Source organism: Pan paniscus, chromosome 21, assembly GCF_029289425.2.
Source record: "Pan paniscus chromosome 21, NHGRI_mPanPan1-v2.0_pri, whole genome shotgun sequence".
Taxonomy (NCBI): domain Eukaryota; kingdom Metazoa; phylum Chordata; class Mammalia; order Primates; family Hominidae; genus Pan; species Pan paniscus.
In genome coordinates, this window is record NC_073270.2 from 2,606,496 (window position 1) to 2,634,373 (window position 27,878).

Genomic DNA, 27,878 nt, shown 5'->3' on the forward strand with positions numbered 1-27,878 from the left:
TTTAATTTTTAAAGGACAGTTTTAGATTTACAGAAAAATTGAGCCCTATCATTAGCATCTTACATTGATATGATACATTATTATAATCAATGAACCAATATTGATACATTATGATTAATCAAAGTTCATAGTTTATTTAGATCTTTTCTTTTTACCTAATGTCCTTTTTCTCTTCCAGCATCCCACCCAGGATACCTGTTACATTTACTTGTCATATCTCCTCAAGCTTCTTTTGGCTATGACAGTTTTTTAGACTTTCCTTGATTTTGATGACCTTGACAGTTTTGAGGAGTTCTGGGCCCGATATTGCAGGATGCCTCCTTATTGATATTTGTCTGATGTTTTCCTCATGATTAGATTGGGGTTGTGAGTTTTGGGGGGAAGGTAATAGAGGAAAAGCGTCATCTTCATCACATCATATTAAAGGTACATATTAGTGACATGATTTATGATTCTTGATGTTGATTTATAACTGTTGAGGAACTCTTGATCACCTGGCTGAAGCTGTATTGTCAGATTTTTCCACTGTAAAGTTATTTTTTCTCCTTTTTTCCATGCTGTACTCTTGGCAAAGAAGTCGCAGTGCACAGCCCACACTTCAGGAGTGGAAGTTATGTTCCACCTCCTTTAGGGTGGAGTGTATAAATAAATTATCTGGGACTCTTCTGCACTGGAGATTCTTCTCTTCTTTCCCATTAATTTATTCAATCATTTATTTATATCAGTATGGACTCAGATATTTATTTTATACTTTGGACTATAACTCATTACTACTTATTTTTTTGCTGAAAGTGTTCCAGCTTTGGCCTTTGGGAGCTCTTTCAGTTGGTTCCTGTGCCTCTTTGATGTACTCCAGTCACTGTGGGTTTTGGTTTTGGGGTTGACTTTTTTTTCTTTTTAGCACTTTCTCACTTTCTAGAGGATGTTGAATTTTTGATGGAATGTTTTAAACAGAAAGAAGAGAGAGTAGTCTTTAAAGAAAGAGCTTGAGAATACAGCACACAGGCCAAGTGATCAAATGAAGAGAAGTTTTCTTTTGAAATCCAACACCTAGTAGAAACCAATGACCTCAATGATGTATTCACTCATTTAAAAAAATTGACAGCCTATTACATGGCAGACACAGTTCTGGCAACTGAGGATACAGATAATCCTCCCCCACCCCCAACCCGCCACGATAGAACTGACATTCTATTTGCGTAAGATAAATAAATACAGGCAGTTCTCACTTTGGTGATGACATGCATGCATTTCACTTACCATAGTTTAGTTAAGTAACATCAGTCCCACAACACAAGTCTCAAAATTTAGGTGCCATAGTAAATTTAATGTAATTTGCATAGAGTACAAACTTCTGGGCTAGCTCTTCAGTCCACAAATCACCATGGAAATAAAAGCTCATCATGATCAGTAACCAGTCATGTTGTGTCTTTCAAAGTCTGTTGGTGATTGGTCCCTATGGCTCTCCTACTCAAACAGCAAAGCCTATAGTTGGGTTGCCTCCTTGCCTCCCAGTGATGAGCCCATATGACATTTTACAGAAATGAATAATTGAAAGAGGAATTTTGCAACCAAGATGAAAGTGCAGTGAAGAAATGAGAAGTGAAAATGCTGCAAGTGAGGTTCAAATTGAATGTGAGTGGAATTCTAGAAGTACAAATAGTTGACTGTGGCAATGTAGACCCTGATGCAGGAACTTCAGATAGGCAGCCAGAGGGAGGTAGTAAACGCAAACTGCCACAAATGGGAGAGGAGTGGTAATAAAAGGGCTGAAGATGTCCCAAAGGTTGAAATGCCAGCAAAAAACTTCACATGAAAGGATCTTCTGGAGTGATTTCACAATATTGAAAATTCAAGGGATAAGATGTTGGAAGCTAGTCCAAACTTAGAAAGATGGCAAAACACCAAGGTATAATAGAAATGATGCTTGCTGGCTAGGCATGGTGGCTCATGCCTGTAATCCCAGCACTTTGGGAGGTCAAGGCAGGTGGATCACCTGAGGTCAGGAGTTCAAGACTAGTCTGATCAACATGGAGAAACCCCATCTCTACTAAAAATACAAAATTAGCTGGGTGTGGTGGTGCATGCCTGTAATCCCAGCTACTCAGGAGGCTGAGGCAGGAGAATCACTTGAACTCTGGAGGCGGGGGTTGCAGTGAGCCAAGATCACGACATTGCACTCCAGCCTGGGCAATAAGAGTGAAACTCCATCTCAAAAAAAATAAAAATAAAATAAACAAATGAAAAGAAACGATGCTTGCTCCATGTATTAGCCCATTCTCACACTGCTATAAAGAACTACCAGAGACTGGATAATTTATGAAGAAAAGAGGTTTAATGGACTCACAGTTCCACAGGCTTAACAGGAAGCATGGCTGGGAGGCCTCAGGAAACTTACAACCATGGTGGAAGGAGAAAAGGAAGCAGGCACCTTCTTCACATGGTGGCAGGAGAGAGAGAGAGAGAGAGAGAGCGAAGGGGGACTTGCCACACACTTTCAAAAAACCAGATCTCGTGAGAACTCACTGAGATCTTATGAGAACTCACTATCACAAGAACAGCAAGGGGGAAGTCCGCCCCCATGATTCAGTCACCTCCTACCAGGCCCATCCCACAACACATGCAGATTACAATTTAAGATGAGATTTGGATGGAGACACAGAGCCAAACTATATCACTCCATATTAGAAATATACAAAAAAAGGCAAGCACTCTTCCAACTACTCTGGATACATTTTTACAAAGAAACAGCACTTGAACTCTCAATGTTTCTAATGCTTTGAATTGTAGTGCACAAATAAATATTTATTTCATTATATTTTCATTGTCCTCTACATTTGTAACTGAGAGTGTGAGAGTTTCTAATATTTTGACAAAAAATGGTAAAGGTCACAGAATGATCATTGTTTTTCTGATTGAATATGGAGACTGCTTTCCTGGGTTTCAGGTTGCACAGTCATTTTTGCAATCTTGCACTGCCATGAAAAGTGAGGGCTGCCTGTATTCAGCATAATACTCATCAAAATAAGGGCTAAAGAAAAATTAATTAGGATAAGAGAAATTAGAATGCTGGGATAGAGAAAATAAATAATATTTTATACAAGGTAGTTTATAGAAGGTGCCTTTAATGAAGTGACATTGAGCAGAGACTTGAAGGAGGGAGAGCGGGAGCCATGCAGCTGTGTTGGGGAAGAAGCAGAGAAGTGATATGATTTGACTTTTCCAAAGAATCACTGTGGCTGAAAAATGAAAGCCAGAGGAGTGGTCCCCAAAGAGATGATGCTGGCTGGGCCAGGGAGGGGTGGTGGAGGTGAGAGGTGTGGAGAATAGGGATTTAACTCTGAGGTTTCCAGCAGCAGGCTTGGACTGGGCCCTGAAAAACAATTGTTAAATTTCAGGAATCTTGCAATCTGGTTGTTTAACTGTTGGCAGTGTGAAATTGGTCAGGTTGGGAGTTATTACACTGGAGAAATTGGCAAGCACTGCAAAACAGCTTTTGGTTTTTCCCTTTCAGAAAGTCCATTGTTAAACATTTACCATCTCACGTAAGTGGACACATGCATTTTGGAGGCAGAATTGAATATGATTTGTAAAGGGCAGTCATTGAGGGCTCCTCAATGTTGGGCTGTGGCAGCATTTCTACCACAAGCAGCAGGACTGGGAAGGCTGCAGGATACTAGAAGAAATACTGTCCCCATCACAGAGAGAGAAGGGAGAGCTTCTTTCTTTTTGGGTTTGAGGGATAGGATGCTTGCACAAAGAGGAAAGAGAATCATTTTTTTCTTAAAATTGGTATAGGGGTTCATGTGTATTCAGGAGGCAATAGAGAACCTCAACAAGGCTGGGGGAGTTGGGGTAGGCAGGAATCCAGAAGACAGGATAACTCTTGAGAGCCTGGAGAGAGTCTGTGGTTTATGGCCAGTCCCAAGGCGACGGATGGGAGGAGTCCTGGTGTGTTTAGATTTGGAGTGTTTCTCACCTTCTAGGGAGGTGCCGTGAGTCAGTGCCCAGAGCCCAATCCCATGGCCCCTGCTCAGGACCGTGAATAGAGACACTGCTTTGGGGCATCATGGTCTTGTGAAGGTGGAACAGGAGCGTGTGGGCGGGCAGATGACCTGGGAGAGGAGGCGTTTGGAGCTGAGTGTGGGGAAGGTTCTCGCCAGCTCCTTCTCTCAGGCTGAGCTTCTCAAGAAAGGAGGAGGCAGCAGAGACTGAGGGTCCTATGTGGCAGGGAAGGAAGGAAGGAGCTGTGGGAAAACACATCCACATTCATTCATCTGCTCATCATTTAAGAAATGTTTCCTGAGAGCCTGATATGTCCCTAGTGCTCGTCTCCTCTTGGGATGCCTGTTATGGGTGGACAGGCAGGCCTGAGATAGGACTCTGCCAGCTCAGCACTTCTTCCAAGTCCTGATGCTCCCTCATCCCCGCTTTCCACTCAAGCACACAGAAGGTCAGAGCAGGAACAGCCCTCAGAGCAGCCTATCTGGGAATTCTCAACACTACAGTGGGGATTCCTTTGAACCCATGGAGTCCCAGCAGTGGCCTGGAAGGGACCACCCACTCAGTTGGCCCTCACTTAGACCCCTCTGTCCACCTTTTCCATGGGACTCCTAGGCCACTGGGGACAGCTTTGAACCCCCTTGAAGCATCCCACCTCCTGTAATACCCTTGACCATCCCAACTCCTGCACACTCCCTGGGGGTTGGGAGCCCCATACAGGGTTCCCTGAGACTCCTGAGTATCCTGAGGGAGCCCTGTCACCTTCTGTAAACTCCACTGACCCTGAAGCTGCATGGCATGTGAGCTGGGCCCTCCTGCTGGCCTTGCCTTTCTGGGGGAGCCCTTGGTCAGTCCTCCCTCTCCTAAACTTACAGTCAGGCCTTCTGTTTCCAGCAGATGTAGACGGCAGAGACACCAACCACCAGTAGCAGCTTGGGGCCCAGGAGGAGAGCTACGAGGAGTGGAGCAGTAGGAGCCAGCGCTGGTTCTGGAAATCAGGGAAGAGCAGGAGCCATGAGAGGGGCCACCTGGGAGCTCATCCCAGGGGCCTCCACTTACCCCATCTGAGGCTACCTGGGCCCATCAATCCTCTGAAGCTTTTGAACTTGCATCCTGCTCTGGCTTCCCTGACTCCAGCCGAAAGCAAAGGCCAGGGAAAGTGGCTCCTCATTCTCACTCACCCTGTCCCAGGCTGCCAGTTTATCCTCCTGGAGGGAAAAGGTGGAGAGAGTGTGTGCTCAGGTATTCATATACGTGGCAACTGGGTTCCTCACTTGATCCTCACACGCCCATGGGGCAGGGATTATTATTCCATTCTGATGGGGAAACTGAGGCCAGAGAGTTTAGGGAGTGTCAGGAGATTAGTAGGATCCAAACCTAGGGAAGCCCATCATTATGTCCCCAAGGGTGACTCCTGAGTCCAAGACAAGTCCAACACTCCAGGACATGAGAATGATTAGTAAAGGGTGGGCAGGTGGTGTGAGGATGGATTCAGAGTGAGAGAGTTGCATGCTGCCCTTCTTAGCCCCAGGGGCAGGGAGAGGACCCCATATTCTCATGATCTCAGGGAGCCCTCCAGGGACAAGACCCAATTAAACCTGCTGGCTGGAAAATTCCCTGGTGAGTCAGGGAATGTGCCTCAGGCTTGGAAGGGCCTCAGACATCATCTCTCCTACCTCAACCCCAGTGCAGATGTCATCTGAAATCTTTCTGTTGGACACAGAGAGTCAGATCTACGGAAGCTCATGTTGGGACTGTTTGCATTTTTTAAATAAGGGGTTTTGGATGTTAAAAGTAACAAAGGTATTAAAAAAAAATTTTTTTTTAAATAAAATGGTGCTGGTGGGTCCTTAAGGAAGGAATGGAGACCTCAGCATCTATAGCCGCTGGAGTGTTGCAGGCCGGCAGTTCTCAGATGGGTGGCTCCCTGGGGCTTTCTCTCCTTTGAGGAGAGCTGCACTGCCCAAGTTTATTCCTTCTAAGGGGCAGCCCACATGAGAGATAGACTGCATTGGGAATATGAAGGGCCAGCCCCTCCCCTCAATTTGAAAAAAATCTACAGGACCCTCCGGCCTTTTGCCTCTCTGCAAGAGCAGCTGCATCTTTGTACTGCCTGCACTGTGGCTCAGCACCTCCCTCCTCCTACACTCCTGCCTCCTCATTCCTGAGGCATGTTGACCCTGACAGCACTCTAGGATGCCTCCTGCATTGCTTTATGCATCCTCAGGTGGCCTCCCAGAGAAACTGTCCTTGGGAAGTGGTCTGGAAAGAAGACTCTAAAATATAAGTTGGGAATCTGATTACTCATCAGCTAGCAATGAGGACCCCAGGGCTGGTGGTGAATGGGACTGGAGAAGCCGTGACTTGCTGTTGTGTTGCGATTGATAACACTTTCACTGGCACTAAACTGGGATAGTGTTACCACAGGAAGGAAATTCCTTGCCATCAGCCTTTTGAAAACAGATTGGGAAATGGTCGTTATAAGAACTAAGGTGTTAGCTGTTGCTGGGCATGAACTCTTGGGAGGAAGGCAATGAGAAACTAAGAGTGATTCATCATGAATTAAAGTTCAGCTGGAAGCCAGAGGACTTCTTGGCAGCACTGTAGATTCTTATTTCTTGGAGCCACAGGGCAGAAGGAATAGAGAATTGGGTCCTGGGCATCATAGAAGAGTAGCAGAATCACCATGGAGGATGAATCTCAGTTTCAATGGCTGCTATGCTGGGATAGGGCCCTGATGGGGAAGTTGTGGGACCCTGAAATGTGGGAGGAGACATTTGGGTCAAACCACTCAAAGATTGTCAGTTGACTTCAGAGTTACTGGGGACAATTGCAGTGGCATCGCTACTTGACGCTATAAATATCCTCCCCAAGCCAAAAGAAGAAACAGAAAAGGAAAAGTAAATTCTACACAATCCAGGCCCTAAATATTGCTTGAAGAGAGAATGCCAAACTGCAAAATGGCTGAGTCAAAAGGGAACACTCACCTAACCCTAGGGCACAGTCTCTCACTAGGCTCACATGCCACTGATGCAGCACCTCACAGAAGGCATCCTGCAGTTTGCCTGCCAGCCTAGACAACCTAAAATGCATTTCCAGACTTAGCATATGAGCCAGGATGCCATGTCAGACACACTGAAAGAACCCAAAAATGGCAGCCCTCTCTCAGCCCCAGTGGGTGGTTGGAAGTCTAAGAAAAGACTCAACCTTGTCCAGATGGTACAGACTCATCTCATCCTGTGCCTCCTTGAGAAGTACAACTATGAACCCAAGAAATATCATGAGGAGCAGGCATAGGAGAACTTCCAAGGTGGAAGAGCAAGGTAAGAACCTGAGGACTGAGGAACAGCCCAGCAGCCAAACAGCAGGGACTCTATGCCCAAATACCAGCCCCTAGCCACAGAAAGTGATGAAGGGAGGACATAGAAAAGAGGAGATCTCAAGTCAATAAATATAAATCCCGCACTTTAAGAAACTACAAAAAGTAGGGCAAAGTAAACCCAAAGAAAGCAGGAGATAGGAATTAATTTAAAAAAAAAAGAGAGAAGAGAGCAGATAATTAATGAAACTGAAAACACAAAAACAATACAAAAACCCATTGAAACAAAGAGTCGATCTTTTGAAAACACCAATAAAATGGGAAAAAACTCTAGCATGACTGATGAAAAAGAAAAGAGAAATGACACATTTTTAGTATCAGGATGAAACGTGGGATACCATTGCAGACCCTGCAGACACCAAAAGGGTTATGAGAGGATATTATGAACAACTCTACACACATAAATATGACAACTTAGATGAAATGGACCAGAAGTTATGCAAAACACAACTTACCAGGGCTCACTCAATAGGAAACGAAAAATGTGAATAACCCTAAACTATTAACGACATTGAGTCTATGATTATAAAATATCCAAAAATATCCCTGAGGCCCAGATCTTTCAAAGGAAAACACAAGCATTTAAAGATAAATTAAAACCAAATTTAACACACAGGAAAACGGTTCTAAAAAATTTGGTAAAATGTGAATGTATGCTCCATTTTAGATGATATGAGGAAATTATTTTAATAACTTTATGAAATTTAGTGCTTTGAACACTTAAAATTTAAGTGGACAATGACACTGGTTTTGTGAAAAATGTCCTTGATCACATGATCCCTCAATGTGCAACTGCAGGTGCGTGCGTGAGCAAGTTTTCAGTGGACGTGACTATGCACCTTCCACACATCTCTGATGATTGGGGACATTGTTTGTCTTCTATGTCGTGTCTTTCCTCTTCTAGCAGGCAGGGACATGAACAAATCCGTGACTCAGCACTGACCCAGGAGATGATGCAAACATCATAGGGTGTTTTGGAAGGAACCTGAGTCCTTATTCTTATTTCCTGGAGCCTCAGGGCAGAAAGAATAGAAGATTGGGCCCCGGCCATCATTAGAAGAGTAGCAGAATCACAAAGGAGGTTGAATGTCAGCTTTAATGGCTTCTATGCTGGGGTTGGGCCCTGATGGGGAAGTTGTGGGACCCTGAGATGTGGGAGGATGTACTGGGGTCACAGCACTGAAAGATTGTCTTTCGACTGGAGTGGAGGGGCCCCTCCTGGTATTATAAGAGAGGGAAATAAGACATATTTGGTTATAGAGAGGGGGAACACTGGCCAAATTTGGGTCCTTGGGACAAAGCGCAGCAGAAAGGGAAAGTTTCTCTAATTAGCACAAATTCCCATTATAGCCTGGTAGTGAGCCTGTCCTCAGGGACTAGATTTACCTTCATTACTTTGGACCAATAACCTGGTCTAATGACAAGAAGTCTTCAACAACATCCCTCATTACTTCCTAAGTCCTGGTTTCCCCTTTGGTAAAACTCCAAGCTCACTGGGTGTTTGAAGCAGGAAAGGAGATCAGAGATGAACAGAAATTTGCACATAGTAAATGTGCAGAGTGGTTGTGATTATTGTTGGTCAAATATCACCATCAGAACACAAAAGAAGCCTGTGCTGTGACCAGGTCACCTGGGGGTCTGTCCAGGCTTAAACTTCACTTGTCTTTCTGAAATTCATAGAGCAGATGCTGGAGACTGGTGGCTGAGGTCACAGATGCGGATGGAAAAGTTTAGGATAGAATAGGGACAAGATAGAGGTTAGAAAGTGTAAAAGGCAAGGTGGTGTGCTGGCGAGAAATGCAGAAGAAGGCGAGACACAGGACTTCATAAACAAACGGATCGCCTCCCTCTCTCTTTTTTCCTTTAATGTATATTTATGTCAAAATATCTATCAAGTTGTGCATCAAAGTCTTGACGCACAGTTTCTCCTGGTAGATGGGGCTTAAGGGTGTCTGCAAATGGCCAATTGTTACCTTGAACCTTCTAAGTAGTGGTGACCCATGAAGTGTAGGATTTTAATGTAGACATTGAAATTCTACTTTATATTTATAGACTTCTAGCTTATTTTATGACAAGCATGAACATTGCTTTTAACATTAAAGAAAAAGACAAAATTTAAAAATGGGAAGTAACCGCACCATGGGTGATATCTGAGCCGTGCTCCTTCTGGTGCGCTGAGATCTCCAGGGCATAGCTTTTGCTGACCGCTTGCTGCCCATCATGCTCCACCTGACAGGTGAGCACCACATCGTCCCTGTGGGCACAGGTGTTCACCAGGAGCCAGCTCATCCAGTTGTAGGTGCCATCCTTGTTCTCTATGAGGGTCGAAGCTGTTTCTGTCCGGGACACATTTCCATTCTCCAACCAGGTCAGCTGTAGTCCCCGGGGGTAGAAATTGCTCACCTGGCAGGTGATGTTTGCCTGGTTTTCTGCCCTCATGGGCTGTTGAGTAACCTCCAAGGTGGGTGGAACTGAGACAGCACAGGGCAGAAGCTCTGATCTTGTGGCACAGACAGATCACAGGGAGGGCTAAATAATGTAGCTCCCACCAACACAGTGAGGGCATCACCAGGACAGTGCGAGGTAGGCAGCAGGTGCTCAGACATTGAGGGCACTCGTTGCATATGAGTGAAATTACTAAGCACAGTGCCTGGCGCACAGTAGGTGCCCAAGGACTGTTAGCTCCTACTAGGCTTAGAATGAGTGATATCTACAAGCATAACCCCTGGCATGCAGTTGGAATGTCATAACTGTAGCAAAATCAGTGAAATCACCAAGCACATAGTGATTTGGCTCCTAGTAGTTGCTCACTAATTGTAGTTGCTCTTGGTGAAATAAATGAAACTCTGTAGGCCAGAGCTTGGCACATGGTTGCTGGTCCCCTGACAGCTGCCATTAAAATGATAGTAAGTGACCAGCTCACCTAGGTGCGTGGGAGGTGGACAACACAGTTAGGAATTAGATTCCAGGCCTTTCAAGCTCTGGAGCCTGGGGAGAGGGGAGTGGGCTTGGCAGCCAGGTGTGAGCTTGGGCTGGGTGTGAGGGTCCTCTACCTCGGATGGCCTCAGACAAGTTGGCAGTCCCACGAAGAGGGTCCCCCTGCAAGGTGATGTGGGCCACCTCGCAGATGACTTGAGAGTGAACGTCCCCACGGGTCAGCACCACCTTGGCTGTGCTGTGGATGCTGTAGGACACACTGTCTCCTACGGGGTCCACGTTGGTCTGGAAGTCTGAGATCTCATTCCCATTTTTGAACCATTTCAGGGTGATGTCTCTGGGAGAGAAGCCATGGGACTCGCAGGTGAAGCTCACTGTGTGCTCAGGTGTGGCCCTCGCCGCGGGGCCCAATACCACGGGGGCAGAGGGTTTGGCTACAAAAGGACCATCGATAATCAGGAGACATGACTGAGATGACCATCACTGATGATAAGCGTTTGACATGTTAAGAACCTTCTGAGACGTTAATTTTTAATCTTTCTAATAATGTCGTGAAGGCAGTGTCCCTATTCTCGTTTTACAGATCAGGACACAACAGCTCTTAGAGGTGAGAACCAGGCCATGGTCAGACAGTGAGTAGGGGCAGGGCCCAGAGGGAAGTCCGGGCCTGAGTTCAAAGTCCTCTCCACACAGGGTGACTTCCACCAATCTGGGCATAGGAACAAAATTACTGATTGGTCTCCCTCCATGTTATTAACTGGTCCTAGCTGGCTTCCCCCGGAGAGCTCACTAACCTCACAGAGGGCATTTACAGAAGCCAATACAGGGATCAATGGCAAAGTGGCACCACCGTGAGAGCTGCAACCAGGCTGCTCAGCCCAGGAGAGGGGTGGGCTGACACCCCCAGCTCCTCATCCGCAAAATAGGAGGACGGCGTTTCTGCTTCCTGGGATGTCGCCAGGATTCAATGGGGCAATGGAAGCAGTTTTGCTCTGGATCAAACACAGAAGATGCTTCCCCCAAAAAACACAGATCTATCTTTAACCCAGACTTTACAGATACACAGAGGTCTCTCTTTAGGTATTATAAAAATATGAAACATTCCGTATTTTTCTTTTCACAAATATTTCGTTCTGTCAAATAAAAGGCATTAATTAAGGATAAAGCTTTAACGTAGAGCCGAGAGTTTGTAAGAGCATTGGAATCACACCTGCTAAAGGTCAAGCCACAGGATGTTGCAGTAGATAGACCTGGATAACAACTGAAGCCAGGGTCTGTGGGATTTTGATCTCTTTCACCTGGAGTACTTTAATTAAATAACCAATGAGAACGGGTTTGCAGTTGAGGATTTTCAACCAGCTAATGAACTGTTTCCAAAAACAACCTTTGGTGAAAATCCCCTATAAAAAACCTGTCCTGTATTGCCATATGGGACATTATTCAGGGTTTTGCTGACTCAGTGTACCCAAATTGCACCTCTTTATCTTTCAAATAAATGCTATTTCCTTTGGCCTTCCTAACAATCATTTTGCTGTTGTTGTTAGTTGGTCTAATCTGCTGGAAGTCCTAAATTTGAAAAGAGGAAATTTTTTGGAATCTGAATCTTCAGTTAGGTCAGGTTTGGGTCAAAAACAAGGATCACTGAGTACTAAGAAAGCCAAAGGTGGTTAGCTTTTTCATCGTTAATTAATTACAAGAGACAAAGACCCAGGCCACACCAACAGACAGAAACCTATTCTGGGCCTTGAAAGCAAACACATTGGAGAATCAGAACAACGAGTGCAGTTTCCCCCTGTAGATGAATTTTAAGGGTGTCTGCAAATTGCTAATTGTTACCTTGAACCTTCTGCTGTCCTCTTAGAAAGCACATATTATACGTTTGCCTTTGCCAATATTAACTTGCTCCCTGATATGCGTGAAATAATGTGAGAGCACAGTAAGGAGGGTGTCACTTGAAGATGTCAAGTCTTTGAGACACCAGCAGCATGGGTGTCCCTAGAGGGCTGAGAGGCTGTCTTCAGTTCCGATTTATTGAGGGCTTCTTGGCAGCCTGATGCTGGCTGCTCTCTCTGTACCTCTCAGCACTTTAATCCTCCCTCTATTTCTTAGAGGGGGTCCTCATATGAGCCCTTATGTAGGGAAAGGCTCTGAGAGGATCCTTGGTGGCCAAGGGCCAAAAGTAGATAGAAACCCCACCCTGGGAAGATGAGTGAGGGTAAGTGCAAGGGCATAGCCTGGCATGTAGTAGGTGCTTAATAAATAGCCCCTGTGACTGTAATCATGAGGTTTGGTCATTACTGCTTCTGGAGCTGCATAGCTATTCTTTAGGCAACAGAACAAAGAGGCACACAAACACCAAGGAAAGGCTCAAACCCTACTCACCGCAGCTGCCAGAAAAAACCCAAATGATAAAAGGAGCAGCAACCACCATGTTTGGCGAACTGGCTTTCAAGTAAGATCACAGGGGAAGCTGGAAGCATTTTGGAAGAAGGAGGGAAAAGATACCTCAGTGACATCTGGGAGTGCTGAGGGAGGGAGGCTTCTGGAGCTGAGGAGTGAGGATTTGCTGGGACTCCAGCACGTGTTTAGATACAAATGTTTTCAAGACAGAAGGTTCCCCAGCCCTGAGGCTGCATCTGAGCCAGGCTTTGTCCCAATCTCCTATCTTGGGCCCTGAGGCCAGTAGCATGGGAGGGGTCCTGTTCAGGCTTCTGGGGCCTCCCAGAATGTTTCCAGAATGCCTGTTTTGAAGCACCCATGACCCAAAAAGCTGTGCTCAAAGCCCCAAAACCTGGGGCACCGCTTTTGCTAGGGGGCTGTGTATGAGAATCTTCTGGAGCCATTAAGAACTTTAGATGCCCAGGCCCAAATTAGATGCAATTAAATTGGCATTTTTAAGGGGGGATCCTGGGTCCAGCTTTGCAAACTTTTTTTTTTTGATAGTTTTCCCAATGATTCTAATGAGCAGCCAAGGTTGAAAGCCACTGGACCCCAACCCAAACCCCATTTATACGTGGGGCCTACAGAAGCCCTGACCTGTCTGAGGTCACACAGCTTCACCCTAACACAGCTCACATATATTGAGCATTTACTGTGTGCTTGTTGATGCCCTAAGCATTTTACACAATTTCACTCCTTCAGACTCTGCCCAGTCCAGTGTTACCATCAAAGGGTGAGGACATCGAGGCCTATAGTGGCAAAGCGCCTTGTCCCAGGTCTCAGAGCCAGGAAGTGGCAGAGCCGGGAAGAGGCCCAGGCAGCTGGGATACTGCCTGTGTTCTCCTAACAACAGTTCTGCAGAAGCTCAGTAATAACCTGAACAACACCACCATTAGGGGCTCTGTGCACATCCTCTCCAATCCTCACAGAACCCAGAATAGGCCATGATAATCAGCATCTCACCGATGGGGAAACTGAGGACTCAAAGGAAGGCAAGACTGGCCCAAGATCACACAATCTTGAGATAACACCTGACAATGGGGGTGCCTGCATTGTGCTAGGTGATTTACAGAGAGAATGTTAACCTTACCACTTTCCTAAAGGAGTCCGTGATTGTCTCCATTCTACAGATGAGGAAACTGAGGCTGAGCAAAATGAAGGCACTGTCTTCTCATCGTCTATGTGTCCTAGTGGGCATTTCCTGTGTCCCACCAAGCACTTATGTCCATTAACAGAGCAAGTGTTCTAACTTCTTGAGCTCCAACACTGACTGCCACCTCAATTGTCCCTTTGAGATTCTAGACTTCATGCAATGTTAGGGAGAAGCCTCCCTCCTGGGTGCCCAGGCCTGGTTATCCTGCAGCCATAAGCAAAAGACTGTGGGCTCCTGACAGCCGGAGGGGAGAAGCTCAACTCTTGCTCACATGGGCCCCAAACACTCTCTAGGAAATGCCTCATCTCCTCATCCTTAGTCCTCAGCACCATGAGCGGGCAGACACGTGCTCTGCTGGGCTGCAGGACGCTCGACTCTGCTCAGTGGATGCTGCCGAGTGAAGGAGAAACAGCACAATACGGGGGGAGAGTCCTAAATGCCTCATGTGTGCTGAGACCTGTCCTTTAGGAACCGGCTTGGCATATCATGAGACACGTGCAGGGCCTTTCTGATGGGAGTGTGAAGACAGGCCCTGCTACCCCTACAGGGTTCTTGTTTTGTTTTTAGTGCTTTTTGCTGTAGAATTGAACAATGCAAGAGTTTAGAAAGAGAAGGTTGGAGCATTTCTCCACTCTTGAAAAACCACAGTTGAGTGTCACAAAGACAAAGGCTGTGAGTCAGGCTGCGGGGTTCCAGCCTTGTCTCCCTGACCTGCTCCCAAGTCAGGTCTCCTCTCTGAGCTTCAGTGTCCTCATCTTTAAAGGAGGTAGCAAATGGCTTCTCCCTCATAGCACTGGTTATAAGGAGACTCTGGCACAGCTGCTGCTCTCTGGCCCCCTTCCCCACCTCCCTCCTTTCTCATCTAGCTCATCATTTAGGCCGAGAGCATGGCAAAGAGGAGTGAGCACTTCACTAGGAGTTAGCAGATCTGAGTCACACCTGAGCCACCACTGGCTGTGACTGCCTGGGCTGGGGAGGCACCACCTGGACATTTCAGTGTCTTTGCCAATATTATCTGCACAATCAGGATAAAGCCACCTTCCTTGTCTAAGTTCAAGGGTTGTGGGGAGCTGATTTCAGTCATTACTGAGCAATGTACATTTTCATGTACATACATGTACATGAAAGCATCATGTTTTAGGCTTTACATATATACATTTTTTAAAAAAGCTGTTAGTAAAGCTATGTGTCTTCTGGAGGTTCTGTTTTTTTGCCTTTCCAAATTCCAGAGGCTGCCCACATTCCTTTCTCACAGTTACATCTTCCCATCACTCTAACCTCTTGCTTATATCCTCACAAGTCCTTCTCTGAGAATTAATCTCCTTCCTCTGTCTTGTAAGGACCTTTCTTATGTATTGTGTCCACCCTGATGCTAGAGCCAGATGTTAAAACCACTGTCTTAAAAATGTTTGAAGTGGGGCCAGGCACGGTGGCTCACGCCTGTAATCCCAGCAGTTTGGGAGGCTGAGGCGGGTGGATCACCTGAGTTTGGGAGTTCGAGACCAGCCTGAACAACATGGAGAAACCCTGTCTCTACAAAATACAAAATTAGCCAGGCATGGGAGCTCAAGTCTGTAATCTCTGATTGCTACATCATCTAGAAGGGAAATTAGGCAATATTCTCAAATATGAAAACACACTATCCTCTGACCTAGAAACGCCACTTCCAGTGGGAATCTCCCACCTGAGTAGGGTGACACATGTACAAGGTCATCCACTGCATGATTGTTGTAGTAGCTCAATGTTGGGGATAACTTACATATCCATCAACAGAAGACTGTAAAATAAATTTTGGTATTTCCATAAATTGGAGTATTTTTCAGCTGTAAAAAAACTGGAGCAGTTCTCTATGTCCTGATGTGGAATCTCGATATGAAATGACAGGACTTACGTTTGGGAGAAGTTTTCCAGTCACCAATGAGCTTTAGTATCTGAATGTGAGGTGCATTCTTAACATTTGGGAAACTGATGAAAAGAGAAATGCTGGCTCTCTGACACCTGGCTCTGTTTGAGGAGCTTTTATTTAGCACTTATGATGCACCAGGCTCTTCTATGGAGACAGTGTCTAATACTGGGGAGGGAAGGAGACTGCCACGATTCAGATATGGACTCTGGCTCCAATTCTGTCACTAACTGGCCCTGTGACCATGGACAAGGCCCCTGTCATGTCCTGGCTTCAGTCTCCCATCAGTAAAGGGGGTTGGGCTGGATGGTCTGAAGGTCCTTCCTGTGCTGACATTCCAGAATTCAGCAGTTAAGACGAGGCTTTTGGGGCTCTGGCAGGAAACCCCAAATAAGCATTGTTGCTACCTTATATGGGGAACCCCTAAGTCACCCATTTGTGGGACCTCTTTCCTGAGGTGAGGGACATTCTGAGATGACGCAGTTCTGCTCAGAGCCCATGGTAACTGTGTGACTCAGTCCCCAAATCACAGAAGGGTTTCCCAAATAGACCCACAGCAAATGCCAAACGTATTGGCATCTCCTCCCACCAGGCCATCAGATTCAACAGTGAATGTGCCTCCCAGAAATCTTCCCCGTGGGGTGTTTCTGAAGATTAAATTAAAAAAAAACAACAACCACGATTTACCCTCTCCATGCCCTGGACGGATTTCTCCTCATTAGAAGGGAAGAGAATGTAAGCTTGGTGGGGGAGCGCTTTAGGCTGTTTCATTCACTGCCGTTTGTGCAGCATCCAGGGCAGAGCCTGGCACACAGTGGGGTCTCAGTGAGTGCCTGTTGCATAAAGAAGGGACTTGGCCACCCTGAGGGGGAAGCGTTCTCTGGAGGCAGAAGGCAAGGTCCAGCCCTGTGCCTGGACAAGTCACTCAAATTGTGAGTTCCCTCATCTGTGAAACCAAAGGGCTGGGTCAGCTTTGGAAACACAAGAGCTGTAGAGCCGCAGGCTGGGGATGCCTTCTGTCCCATCATTTACAAGCCGTGGAGCCTCGAGCGACTGCCATGACATCTCCAAGCCTCAACTCATGTGATCTGGAGAAAGGGTGACATCAGTTCATGAAAGGGTGGCTGCTCAGCCACCACCACACCTGGCTGTTGCTCCAAGAATGGATAATGTAATTATTGAGTTATTGTCACACACCAGGGGACGAAGGAGGCCCACGCTGTACTCACCGCGCACAGACAGCTCAGTGCCTGCTCCAGACTTAAACTCCACGTCGTCAGGGCTCCCTTTCCGGAACTTCACACAGTAGTAGGTGCCGGCATCTGCTGGGGTGATGTTACTGATACGGATGGAAAGGTCCATGTTGTTTCTCTTTGTGAGGTCTGAAACAGTTGTTACCCGGGGAAAGTGGCCTTCTTTCTGATTGTAGATTAATTCCCGGCCTGGTCCAGCTCCTCTGAACCACCGGGTGGGCCCCACAGGGATCAGGGAGGTCACAGTGCAGTGCAGAGTGGCCGTCTCTCCAGCTGCAACCAACACGGACTTGTCAGGCTGAATCACCTGTAGCTCGTCCTCACCTGCCACTCCTGGAAAGGAGCACAAAGCAGTCATTTTTTCATCCTTACCTGATTCTCTGTGTTTCCTCAAGTGTTTATCAATGGCTTTCATTGACTGGGGGCATATTAGGAGCAGGCCTTGAGCTCAGCCCACTACATGTATTATCTCATTTAACCCTCACAACTGGCCTGTGACGTAAGACTGTAATACAAGCGAGAACACTGAGGCACAGAGAGGTTCAATTTCCTTTTCCTTACTTTCTTCTGTTCTTTCTGTTTGCTTTCTTTTCTTTTTTGAGACGGGGTCTTGCTCTGTCTGCTGCCCAGGCTGGAGTACAGTGGTGCAATCACAGCTCACTGTAGCCTCAATCTTCCAGGCTCAAGGGATCCTTTCTCCTTGGCCTGCCAAGTAGCTGGGACCACAGGTGCATTCCACCATACCTGGCCAATTTTTGTATTTTTTCTAGAGACACAGTTTCACCATGTTGCCCAGAGTGGTCTCTAACTCGGGCTCAAGCAAACCGTCTGCCTTGGCCTTTCAAACTGCTGGGATTATAGGTGTCAGCCACCGCGCCTGGCCAAGAGGTTCAATTTCAATGTAGAGCTTTGGGTTGAGGACCTGAGTAGAACTATTGAGCCCTCCTCGGAAGTGCCATGTTTTGCCAATTATGGCCTCCACTCTGTGGTACATGGAGTGTGGCACTTTTTGTATCACTGGATTGGGTGGGGCCCTGTGACTTCTTTAGACCATTGAGTTTTGAGCAGAATGATGGGTATAATTTGTGGGCTGTGCATTTAACTGCAAGAGCCTCTATGGATCAATTACTCCCTTCCAGAGACCACGAGGCTCTGATAGGGCCTGCTCCATCGCCTGGATGCGTGAATGACCGTTGCATGCAGAACTGCCAATCCACACTGAATATGTAGCTTCCAGTAGAAATATAACCTTGTTTTAAGCCCCTGGTAATTTTTCACCCATAGCATAATCACATTACCTAAGTTTCCTAATGCTGATGTGACAAATTACCAAAACTTAGTGTGTTAAAAGAAATGTAACATTTTATAGTTCTGGAGGTTAGAAGTCCAAAATAGTGTTACTGGGGTACAATGAAGAAGAAATGATGAAAGTCAAATACACAAAGATAGAGAATAAAACAGTGGTGAGTAGGGGTGAACTTGGGGGAGTTGATGGGGAGGTCAAAAGACACAAAATTGTGATAAGTCTGAGGAAGAAGTCCAGAGAATGAATGTGCAATCTGAGGATTTTAGTTAATAATGTTGTATTGAATTCAGTATTTTTGCTTAAGAAGCACATTTTAGGTGCTGTTGATATACAACACATGCAGCATAACTATGGGAGATGATGGATGTGTCCATTTGCTTAACTTTAATAACCATTTCACTACGTATATGTACATGTATACATATATGAAAGCACCATGTTTTACACCTTCCATGTCTACATTTTTTAAGGCGCTTTCAGCAGAGCTGTGTGTCTTCTGGAGGCTCTGTTTTTTGCCTTTCCAAATTCTAGAGGTTTCTCACATCCCTTTCTCACAGTTACATCTTCCCACCACTCTAACCTCTTGCATCTTCACATGCAAACATCCTGGAATACAAGGATGTTTCAATGTCCTTCTCCAAGAATTAATCTTCCTCCTTCTTATAAGCACCCTTGTGATGTATTAGCTCCACCCTGATACTAGACCCAGATATTAAAATCACTGTCTTAAAAATGCTGAGAGGTAAAGGAAACAATGGACCAAGAACTAAAGGAATATAAATGTCTTACCAAAATGAGAACGTAAAGAAAGAGAAATTATAGGAAGAAATCAAACAGAAACTTAGGAATTGAAAGTATAATAACTAAAATTTCACTAGAGGGGTCCCCCAATGGGTATAAGCAGGTGGAAGAATAATCAGAAAACTGGAAGATGGAATATTTGAAATTATTGAGACTGAGGTGTGGGTGGAAAATAGAATAAAGTATAGAGCACAGAATCTAAGGGAATTGTGAGACATTATCAAATGTATCAACATACACCTTACTAGAGTTCCAGGGGGAAAAAAGAGAAAGAGAGAAAGGAATAGAAGATTATATGAAAACAGAGTGGACAAAAATCTTCACAAACTTGTTAAAATACAGGAATCTACAAATTGAAGACACAGAAGAAACGCAAGTTGAACCCACAAATAAACTCAGAGACCCACACTAAGACACATTATAATCCAAATGTTGACACCTAAAGTCCAGGTGAGACTCCTTAAAGCAGCAAGACAGAAGCGATTTCTTCCATACAAGAGACCCTCAATAAGATTTTCAGCTCAGCTCTTATGCAACGCACCGAAGGCCAGAAGATAGGGGGATGGTAAGTTCAAAATGTTGAAAGAGGAAAAACATGTCAATCATGAATTCTATACCTGGCAAAGTGTCCTTCAAATACAAGGGAGAAATTATGATATTCTCAGATAAACAAAAGCTAACAGAATTCATGACCATTAAACCTTGCCTACAAGAAATGCTAAAGGGAGTGCTTCAGGTGGAAATGAAAGGATGCTACATGGCAACTCAAAGTTGTATGAAGAAATAAAGATATCCAGTTATGTGTACATTTTTAAAAAATCATGCTTCAATATCCCACAAACAAGCTGTGAGCACCCTGCCCAGGTGACCAGGTAACCAGTATTTTAAAGCTGGTCCCTGCCACAATTCCTCTTCTTGTCCTCCCCTACTGTGACCTAGTGACATTGAAACATTCTAGTAAAAGTGTTTTTGCTTGTGTCCTCCACCTTGACTCCCAGTAAAGGCACTTGCCCAGGGATCCCATCTCTCTTGCCTACCCATCTGCTTGATTGAGCCTGCTTCTTGGGAGCTCCTTCCACATGGCTTCCTGCATGGCCTGCCCTACTTCCTTCTCTAGGAACTGTGAGTATGCCTCTTCATACGAACTTTTCATGGCCATGTTAGAGTGATCCTCTAAGATTCAACCAGCAGGAGTCACTCTAACATTTTCTATAGTAATGGCAATGAGGATGGGATCATTCTAAACTCGGGTGGAAAGTTCCTAGGGAATGCCTTTGACTCATGACTTACTGATTTGCTACTCTGATTGACTCCACAATTTGAGAAGCCTTTTTACCCTGATGACTTTCTTGTGCTATGCTATGTACAGCTTTGTGTTGCCTTTTGGAGTGCTGCCATGGCTCTCCATCCTGAAGCGAGGATCCTGTTCCAATATCAATAATGACATCCACCTTTCTTCAAGAGCACAAGATGATATAACATTGGTAGCACCTCTTCAAAGAAGATTCATGTGATATGCATATTAATGTCAATAATCCAGCATCTGTAAGTTTTTTTTGGGATGCCTGTGGCAACATATTCTTCATTTACAAATTTTACTTACAAATTAAAATCAACAGACACTCCTGTTAGTGTCATTACATGAATTAAACAAAAATATCTCTTCTCTGTAAAGACTTTGGCTGTGTCTTTCATGCCTCTTGGAGTCTCTAGACCACTCATGATGGCTATATATTTCCTCAGGGCCTTGATGCAAAAATAATGCTCTTTGTGGCCTATGCTATACTCCATTAAAACAACTGACTGGTTACCCACTAGAATCTCTTGATTTGGATTCCAGATTTGAAGATAATACTCTCCTGTTTCAATCATTAACCATAAATTGCCCCACAGGCCAGGCTCTGCTCATCTGAAATGACACCCATCGGAATTTAAATTTCCACTGCAACACAAAATTAAAATTGCTGCCAGGTACAGCTGCACACCTTTCTGTTGACAGTTGGCATTATTAGTACTTCGTTTGTTGATGCAACAATCCTCAACCAAATACTAGCAAACTGAATTGAACAGCATATTAGAAGAATTATACAACACGAGCAAGTGATATTTATTTCTGGAATACAAGGATGTTTCCATGCACAAATGACAAACAATGTAATATATCATATTTATAGAAGAAAGACAAGAAACACATGATTAGCTCATTTGATGCAGAAGACCATTTGACAAATTTGGAGATCTTTTTATGATAAAAACCATCAATAAAAGGAATATATGAAAACTTCTATAAAATAATAAAAGTCATAAACACACACTTGATTTTCACTTATCGCTGTCTAATATACTATTTTATTTGCCTATTTATCATGTGTATTGATTACTGTCATTCTCCCCAGTGGAGGTAAGCAACAAAAGGGCAACTACTTTTTGTCTTTTATTCAACAATGTTCTTTGTTAGGTCCTGGCACATAGCAGGTATTCATCAAATATGTGTATAATGTGTGAATTGCTCAGTGGAACACTTTCTCAGGAGACTAAATATTGTATTTTAAGTGAATTGCTTTCATGAAATTTGCCAGAAAATGTGTTTCCCATGTGAACTGGTGAAAAAAAATCGACTTGTATACATGCAGAAATCAGAAGAGTCAAGGAGAAGAAAACCACAAATCCTCTTCTCCCCACCACATCACCTCCCTGCCCTCATGAGCAGCACCTGCGGAAATTTCATGGAATAAGATCAAGGGCAAAAGTGTTTGAGAAGAGTAATGGTGAAACCTGTGATCTCTAGAGTCAAAGTGCCTGAGTTCAAATCGTAGCTCTACCAGTTACCAATGAGTAACCTAGGAGCAGTTTGTGCTTCTGTTTCCTTATTTGTGAGGGAGGGTGAACTTGGATATAATGGTTACCTGATGTCAGAAATGTAAGTGATTTCCCACAGTATCTGGCACACGGTGGGTATTCAAAAATTGTAAAGTGATTACTTGGCAGATTTCCTGAGGATTGGAGGCTTCAATGGACATTAGATGATGATATGGTTATGGATATGGATATGAATATAACTATAGATATAGATAATATAGGCAGGGTTCTCTGTTACTTTTATCTCCTTCTTTCTTCCTCACCCCTACCATTAATGGAAGAGAGAACTCAAAGAGAGGAATGCGCAAAAGTTCTGTTTTGAGGAAAAGTGCATTTTACTAAGAAGTCTGCTTACCTGTTGCTTTGCTTAACAGATTGGGGGATTTTCAGTGGTAAATGACTGAGGTAGAAAGGAGGGAGAATGACTGGGCAACAGAGAAAATCAAACATCTCTTTAATGTGTTTTTCCTGTAGACTAAAAAATGAGTTGAAGACTGTAGTAAGGGAAGTCTTACTACTACTACTACTACTACTACTACTACTACTACTACTACTACTACTGCTGTGTGTTTCCACATGGTCAAGTAAGATTTATCCCAGGAATTCAAGGATGGTACAACATTCATAAATCTCTAAATGTGGTACAGTATTTCAACAGAATGAGGGACAAAAACCATATGACCTTACAACACAGGCAAAGAAAGCATTTGACAATATTTAACATTTTTTAATGATAAAAGCTCTCAAGAAATTAGATACCAAATAAATGTTCCTCAACACAATAAGGGCCATACAGGACATATCCATAGCTAACATCATACCCAGTGGTGAAAAGTTGTCACCTTTTACTCTAAGATCAGGAACAAGACAAAGATGCCCACTCTCAAGTTTTCTATTCAACGTATAGTATCAGAAGTTCTATCCAGAATAATTGCACAAAAGAAGCAAATAAAAGGCATTCAAATCACAAAGGAAGAAGATAAATTTTCCCTGTTTGCATGACACTATCTTATATGGAGAAAATCTTAAAAATCTCTAAAAACTTTTAGAATCAACAAACAAATAGGCCACAGATATAAGATATAAAATTAATTGGTAAAAATCAGTAGTTTCATACACTTATAGCAAATTAGTGGGAAAAGAAATCAGTAAAACAATTTTATTTACAATTGCTACCAAAAAAGGTAAAGCAGCTAGGAATAAACTTAATCAAGGAGCTGAAATACCTACACACTGAAAACTATAAAACTTGGATGAAAAAAATAGAAAACAAATAACGGAAAGATACCTATGTTTGTGGATTGGAGAATTACTATTGTAAAATGTACATACTACCCAAAGAGATCTACAGATTCAATTCAATATCAGTAAAATTTCAATGAAATTCCACAGAAATGGACAAAACTATCCTTAAGTTCATATTAGCCATAGAAAACTATGAATAGCTAAGGCAAGCTTTAGCAAAAAGAACAAAGCTGGAGGCATCACACTGCTTGATTTAAAAATCTTCTACAGTGCCATAGTAATCAAAACAGTATGGCACTGGCACAAAAAGAGACACATAGACCAATGGATCAGACCAGAGAGCCCAGCAATAAACTCACACATTTGCACTCAATTGACCTTTGACAAAAGGGTCAGGAAGACACAATGGGGAAATGTCAGTCTCTTGAAAAAGGGGTGTTGGGAAACCTGAATATCCATGTGTAGAGAAATGAAATTAGACCTCTGTCTCATACCACATACAAAAATCAACTCCAAATGTATTAAAGACTTAAATGTAAGATCTGAAACTGTAAAAGTACTAGAAGAAAAGTTCCATGACATTGGTCTGGGCAATGAATTTTTGGATATGAGCCCCAAAGCACAGGCAACAAAAGCAGAAATAAATAAATGGCACTACAACAAACTAAAAAGTTTCTACACAGCCAAGGAAACAATCAACAGAGTGAAGAGACAGCCTACAAAATGGGAGAAGATATTTTCAAACCATACATCTGATGAAGAGTTAATATGCAAAATATATAAGGAAGTCAAACAACTCAATCATAAGAAAACAACCCAAGTAAAATATGAGCCAAATAGCCATTTCTCAAAAGAAGACATCAAAATGGCCAGTCAACATATAAATAATATCCAACCTCACCATTCTTAAGATAAATGCAAATTAAAACCACAGTGAGCTATCATCTCACGCTTGTTAGAATAACTATTATCAAAAAGATGATAATGACTATTATCAAAAAGTTTTTGGAGAGTATGTGGAGAATAGGAAACCCTGTTCCCACACAGTTGGTGGGAATGTAAATTAGGCCATCCATTAGTGAAAACAGTATGGAGTGTCCTCAAAATTCAAAAATAGAATTATCATATGATCCAGCAATCTCACTACTGAGCGTATATCCAAAGGAAATGACATCAGCATGTCACAGAGATATCTGCACCCCCATGTCCATTGCAGCATTATTTACAATAGCCAAGATATGGAATCAACCTAGGTGTGTATCAACAGATAAATGGATAAAGAAAATGTGGTGTATACATACACAATGGAATTCTAATCAGTTGTACAAAAGAAGGAAATCCTGTCATTTGCAACAATATGAATTAACCGGGATGGTATTATGCTAAGCGAAACAAGCCAGGCACAGAAAGACAAACACCGCATGATCTCTCTCATATGTGGAATCTAAAAAAGTTGAACTCAAAGAACTAGAGTAGAATGGTGGTTACCAGGGCTAGACAAGGGGTGCAGTTCGGTAAGTATTAGTCAAAGGACACAGAATTTTTGTTTAGATGGGAGAAATTAGCTCCAGATGTCTATTGTACAATATGGAGTCTATAGTTAATAAGATGATTTATATCCTTCAAAATTGCGAAGTGCATAGATTTTAGGAGTTCTCACCATACAAAATTGTCAGTATGTAAGATTATGCATATGTTAATTAGCTGAAGTTAGTCATTCAGAAATGTACACATATGTCATAATATGTTGTACATGAGAAGTATACTGTTCTCAAATTAAAAATATTTTCTTAAACTTTAATTGAAATTAAAGTTGGAGAAACTGATAAAAAATGAAATCTCATGTGTGTGCGTGTACACACTTACACTCACTTATATGCACACATGCAGGGATCTCTAATCCCCAGGTTGTGGTTGGGTATAGGTCCGTGGCCTGTTATGAACTGGGCCGCACAGCCGGAGGTGAGCAGCCAGTGAGTGAGCATTATCGCCTGAGTTCTGCCTCCTGTCAGATCAGCGGCAGCATTATATTCTCATAGGAGGGCCAACCCTATTGTGAACTGTGCATGCGAGGGATCTAGGTTGTGTGCTCCTTATGAGAATCTAACTAATGCCTGATGATCTGAGGTGGAACAGTTTCATCCTGAAACCAACCTCCCCACCCACCCACTCTGGGTCCTTGGAAAAATTATCTTCCATGAAACCAGTCCCAGGTGCCAAAAAGATTGGGGACCACTGCACACGTGTGTGAGCGTGTGTGTGTACACATTCACAAATATATATAAAACTGTGACCTATAATATTTGTCACATAGAAATCATCCAACAGATTAACAAAACTTTTGGAATACAAACATATACCAGGGTTTTAACTCTGTTGCTGACTGGTGTAATGGGTGATGATTAATCCTGTGTCTGCTTTCCTGCATTTTCTAGTATTTCTGCAGGTAGCATAAGAAGGCTAAAAGTAGGAACTCTGAAGCTGGTCGACCTGGACTTGAATCCCATCTGCTCCACTGATTGAGGTAGGGAACGATAGACAAGTTCCTCTCTCAGCCTGCCTCCCCATTTGCAAATAGGGAATATGAGTTGTAGCTTTCACACAGGGATGTTGTGAGGATTAGTGGAGTTAAAACACACAAAATGCTAAGAACAGTTTCTGCGTTACAGGAAGATCTCAATTGCTGAACTATTACTGCTGTCATTTGAATACAGTGTATGGTAAGAAAAATGATTTGGAAAGTGAAATTTCTGCCCTCTAGGACTTGTGAGGTGGCATCACAGCAGGGCCCAGTGGGGAGCTGAGAGGCTGCTGTGCCCAGCGCTGTGACCCTGGTGTCAGCTCCATGGCCTGAGTAAGGAGTGAGGACAGGAAGCCTATCTGGGAGCTGGGAGCAAAGACTTTCCAACCTGCCCATCCTGAGGAAGGGAAAATAAATTCTCCATGGCAAAGTCAAGAGAACCAAGGGAGATTATGGTACCTGTTATGGGCTGAATGTGTCCCCTAAAATGCATGTGTTGAAGCTCCAACCCTAGCAACACAGAATGTGACTGTATTTGGAGACAGAGTTTTTAAGAAGCAGTTCAGTTAAATGAGTTCATTGGGGTGGGCCTTAATCCAATACGATTGATGGTCTCATAAGAAGAGGAGATGAGGACACAGACACACACACAGAGGGAAGACCATGGGTTGAGACACAGGGTGGAGATTGTCTTCTACAAGCCAAGGATAAAGACCTCAGTAGAAATTAACCCTGCTGACACTTTGATCTTGGACTTCAGCTTCCATAACTGCAAGGAAGTAAATATCTAGTTTCAGCCACCCAGTCTGTGGTTCTTTACTATGGAAGCCCTAGGAAAGGAATATAGGCCCCAATAAGCAGCAAATGCAGAACTTGTTAAAGAGGAAGAGGTGACCAAAAAAATGGGTGTTAAGACTCAAGTCACAGGGGAGGGAGGATCATGGGGGAACACAGGACAAAATAAGGAGCACCCTTAGGGAGGACGGTGGCTGAACATCCCTGGGAAACACTGCACCCCTGTCCAACTCAAGCAGGCACCATTTCAGACTTCACTTCCTCTGGGTATTGAATACAGAAGGCTGGGCCTGGAGCCACACAGCCCTCTCAGGCTGTCTCTGAGCTCACTCTGTCCTTGGGTAGGTTGTTTGGCCCCAGAGTCTCAAGACTGGTAAGGATTTAAATAGTGATTGTTCTGTGTTAGTCAAATGAAATAGATCAAAATGTAAGTAATTGTGGTGGTGAGTCAATCATCCTGTGACTTGATGCCTCTGGTAGCCAGCTGCTGATCCACAGAGAAAGTGCTCAGCTCCATGATGTCCTGCTCTTAGGCCCCATCTCTGGCCTTCCTTGGCAGCACTTGTGGTTGTCTGGAATCCCCAAAGGTCCAGGGACAGGATATAGCCCTGCCAGCGGAGAGAAAGGGTTCTAGCCCAAGGCAATGCTTACCTGTGAGTCCCAGCAATAGAGTCAGCAGCAGGAAAGGACAAGGAGGGTGGGGCCAGGAGGCTGGGACAGGCATCCTGGAGACCTCAGGAGCCTGCTCTGTTCAAACGTCTGTGGTGGGGAGATGTCAGGCTCTGCTCTGAGGAGAGAAGACAAGCCCTGCCTCCCTCAGTTCAAGAGGAAGTGGCTATGATGGATTGCGACAGCAACTTGCTTCTAGATTGTAACTTAGAAATCAGGCACAGCAGGCAGCTACAAAGCACAGAGTTACTCATACTCCATTTTCAGGAGAATCAGACAGCCTGAGCAAAAATAATGCTTCCTCTTCAACTGAGGCCTGTGTTCTGTCCACGTGGCCCCCTTCCCCATCTTCAGGTCTTCTTGATGATTTGCCAGTTGAGGGTCTTGGGCCAAGAAGGTCTGTGGTTGTGAGTTGTGTCCTAAACTCTTCATCTCAGGACCCTAGGATGTGGTTGGCTTGTTGCTTCGTTCTGCACCAGCCTCAACCAAGTGCTACTCAGCAGGGGGCAACAGGAGGGATTGCAGGAGCCTCTTGATGTTGGAGAGGAAACAGGTATGCTCTTGAAATGATTCCTTATTCAAACCTTTTAATGATATAACTGGCGAAACGTAGCTC

The 27,878-nt window shown here is 44.1% G+C and overlaps 1 protein-coding gene across 3 annotated transcripts; it reads right to left on the reverse strand.

Moving 5' to 3' along the window:
• SIRPB1 (signal regulatory protein beta 1) lies at positions 1–27,391 on the reverse strand. Of its 3 annotated transcripts, XM_034947316.3 has the most exons (6): positions 27,245–27,385; positions 17,043–17,399; positions 10,435–10,752; positions 9,520–9,852; positions 4,876–4,990; positions 1–4,247 (listed from the first exon to the last, which is right to left on the reverse strand). In XM_034947316.3, the coding sequence occupies exons 1-5, from the start codon at positions 27,315–27,317 to the stop codon at positions 4,878–4,880; spliced, it is 1,194 nt and encodes a 397-aa protein (XP_034803207.2). In that variant the 5' UTR covers positions 27,318–27,385; the 3' UTR covers positions 1–4,247; positions 4,876–4,877. The 3 variants fall into 3 exon arrangements, with proteins under 3 accessions (XP_034803207.2, XP_034803206.2, XP_008972989.3); XM_034947315.4 differs by lacking the exons at positions 9,520–9,852; positions 10,435–10,752 and having other exon boundaries at positions 27,245–27,391; XM_008974741.7 differs by lacking the exons at positions 9,520–9,852; positions 10,435–10,752 and having other exon boundaries at positions 1–4,220.
• Between the last annotated feature and the right edge of the window lie 487 nt (positions 27,392–27,878).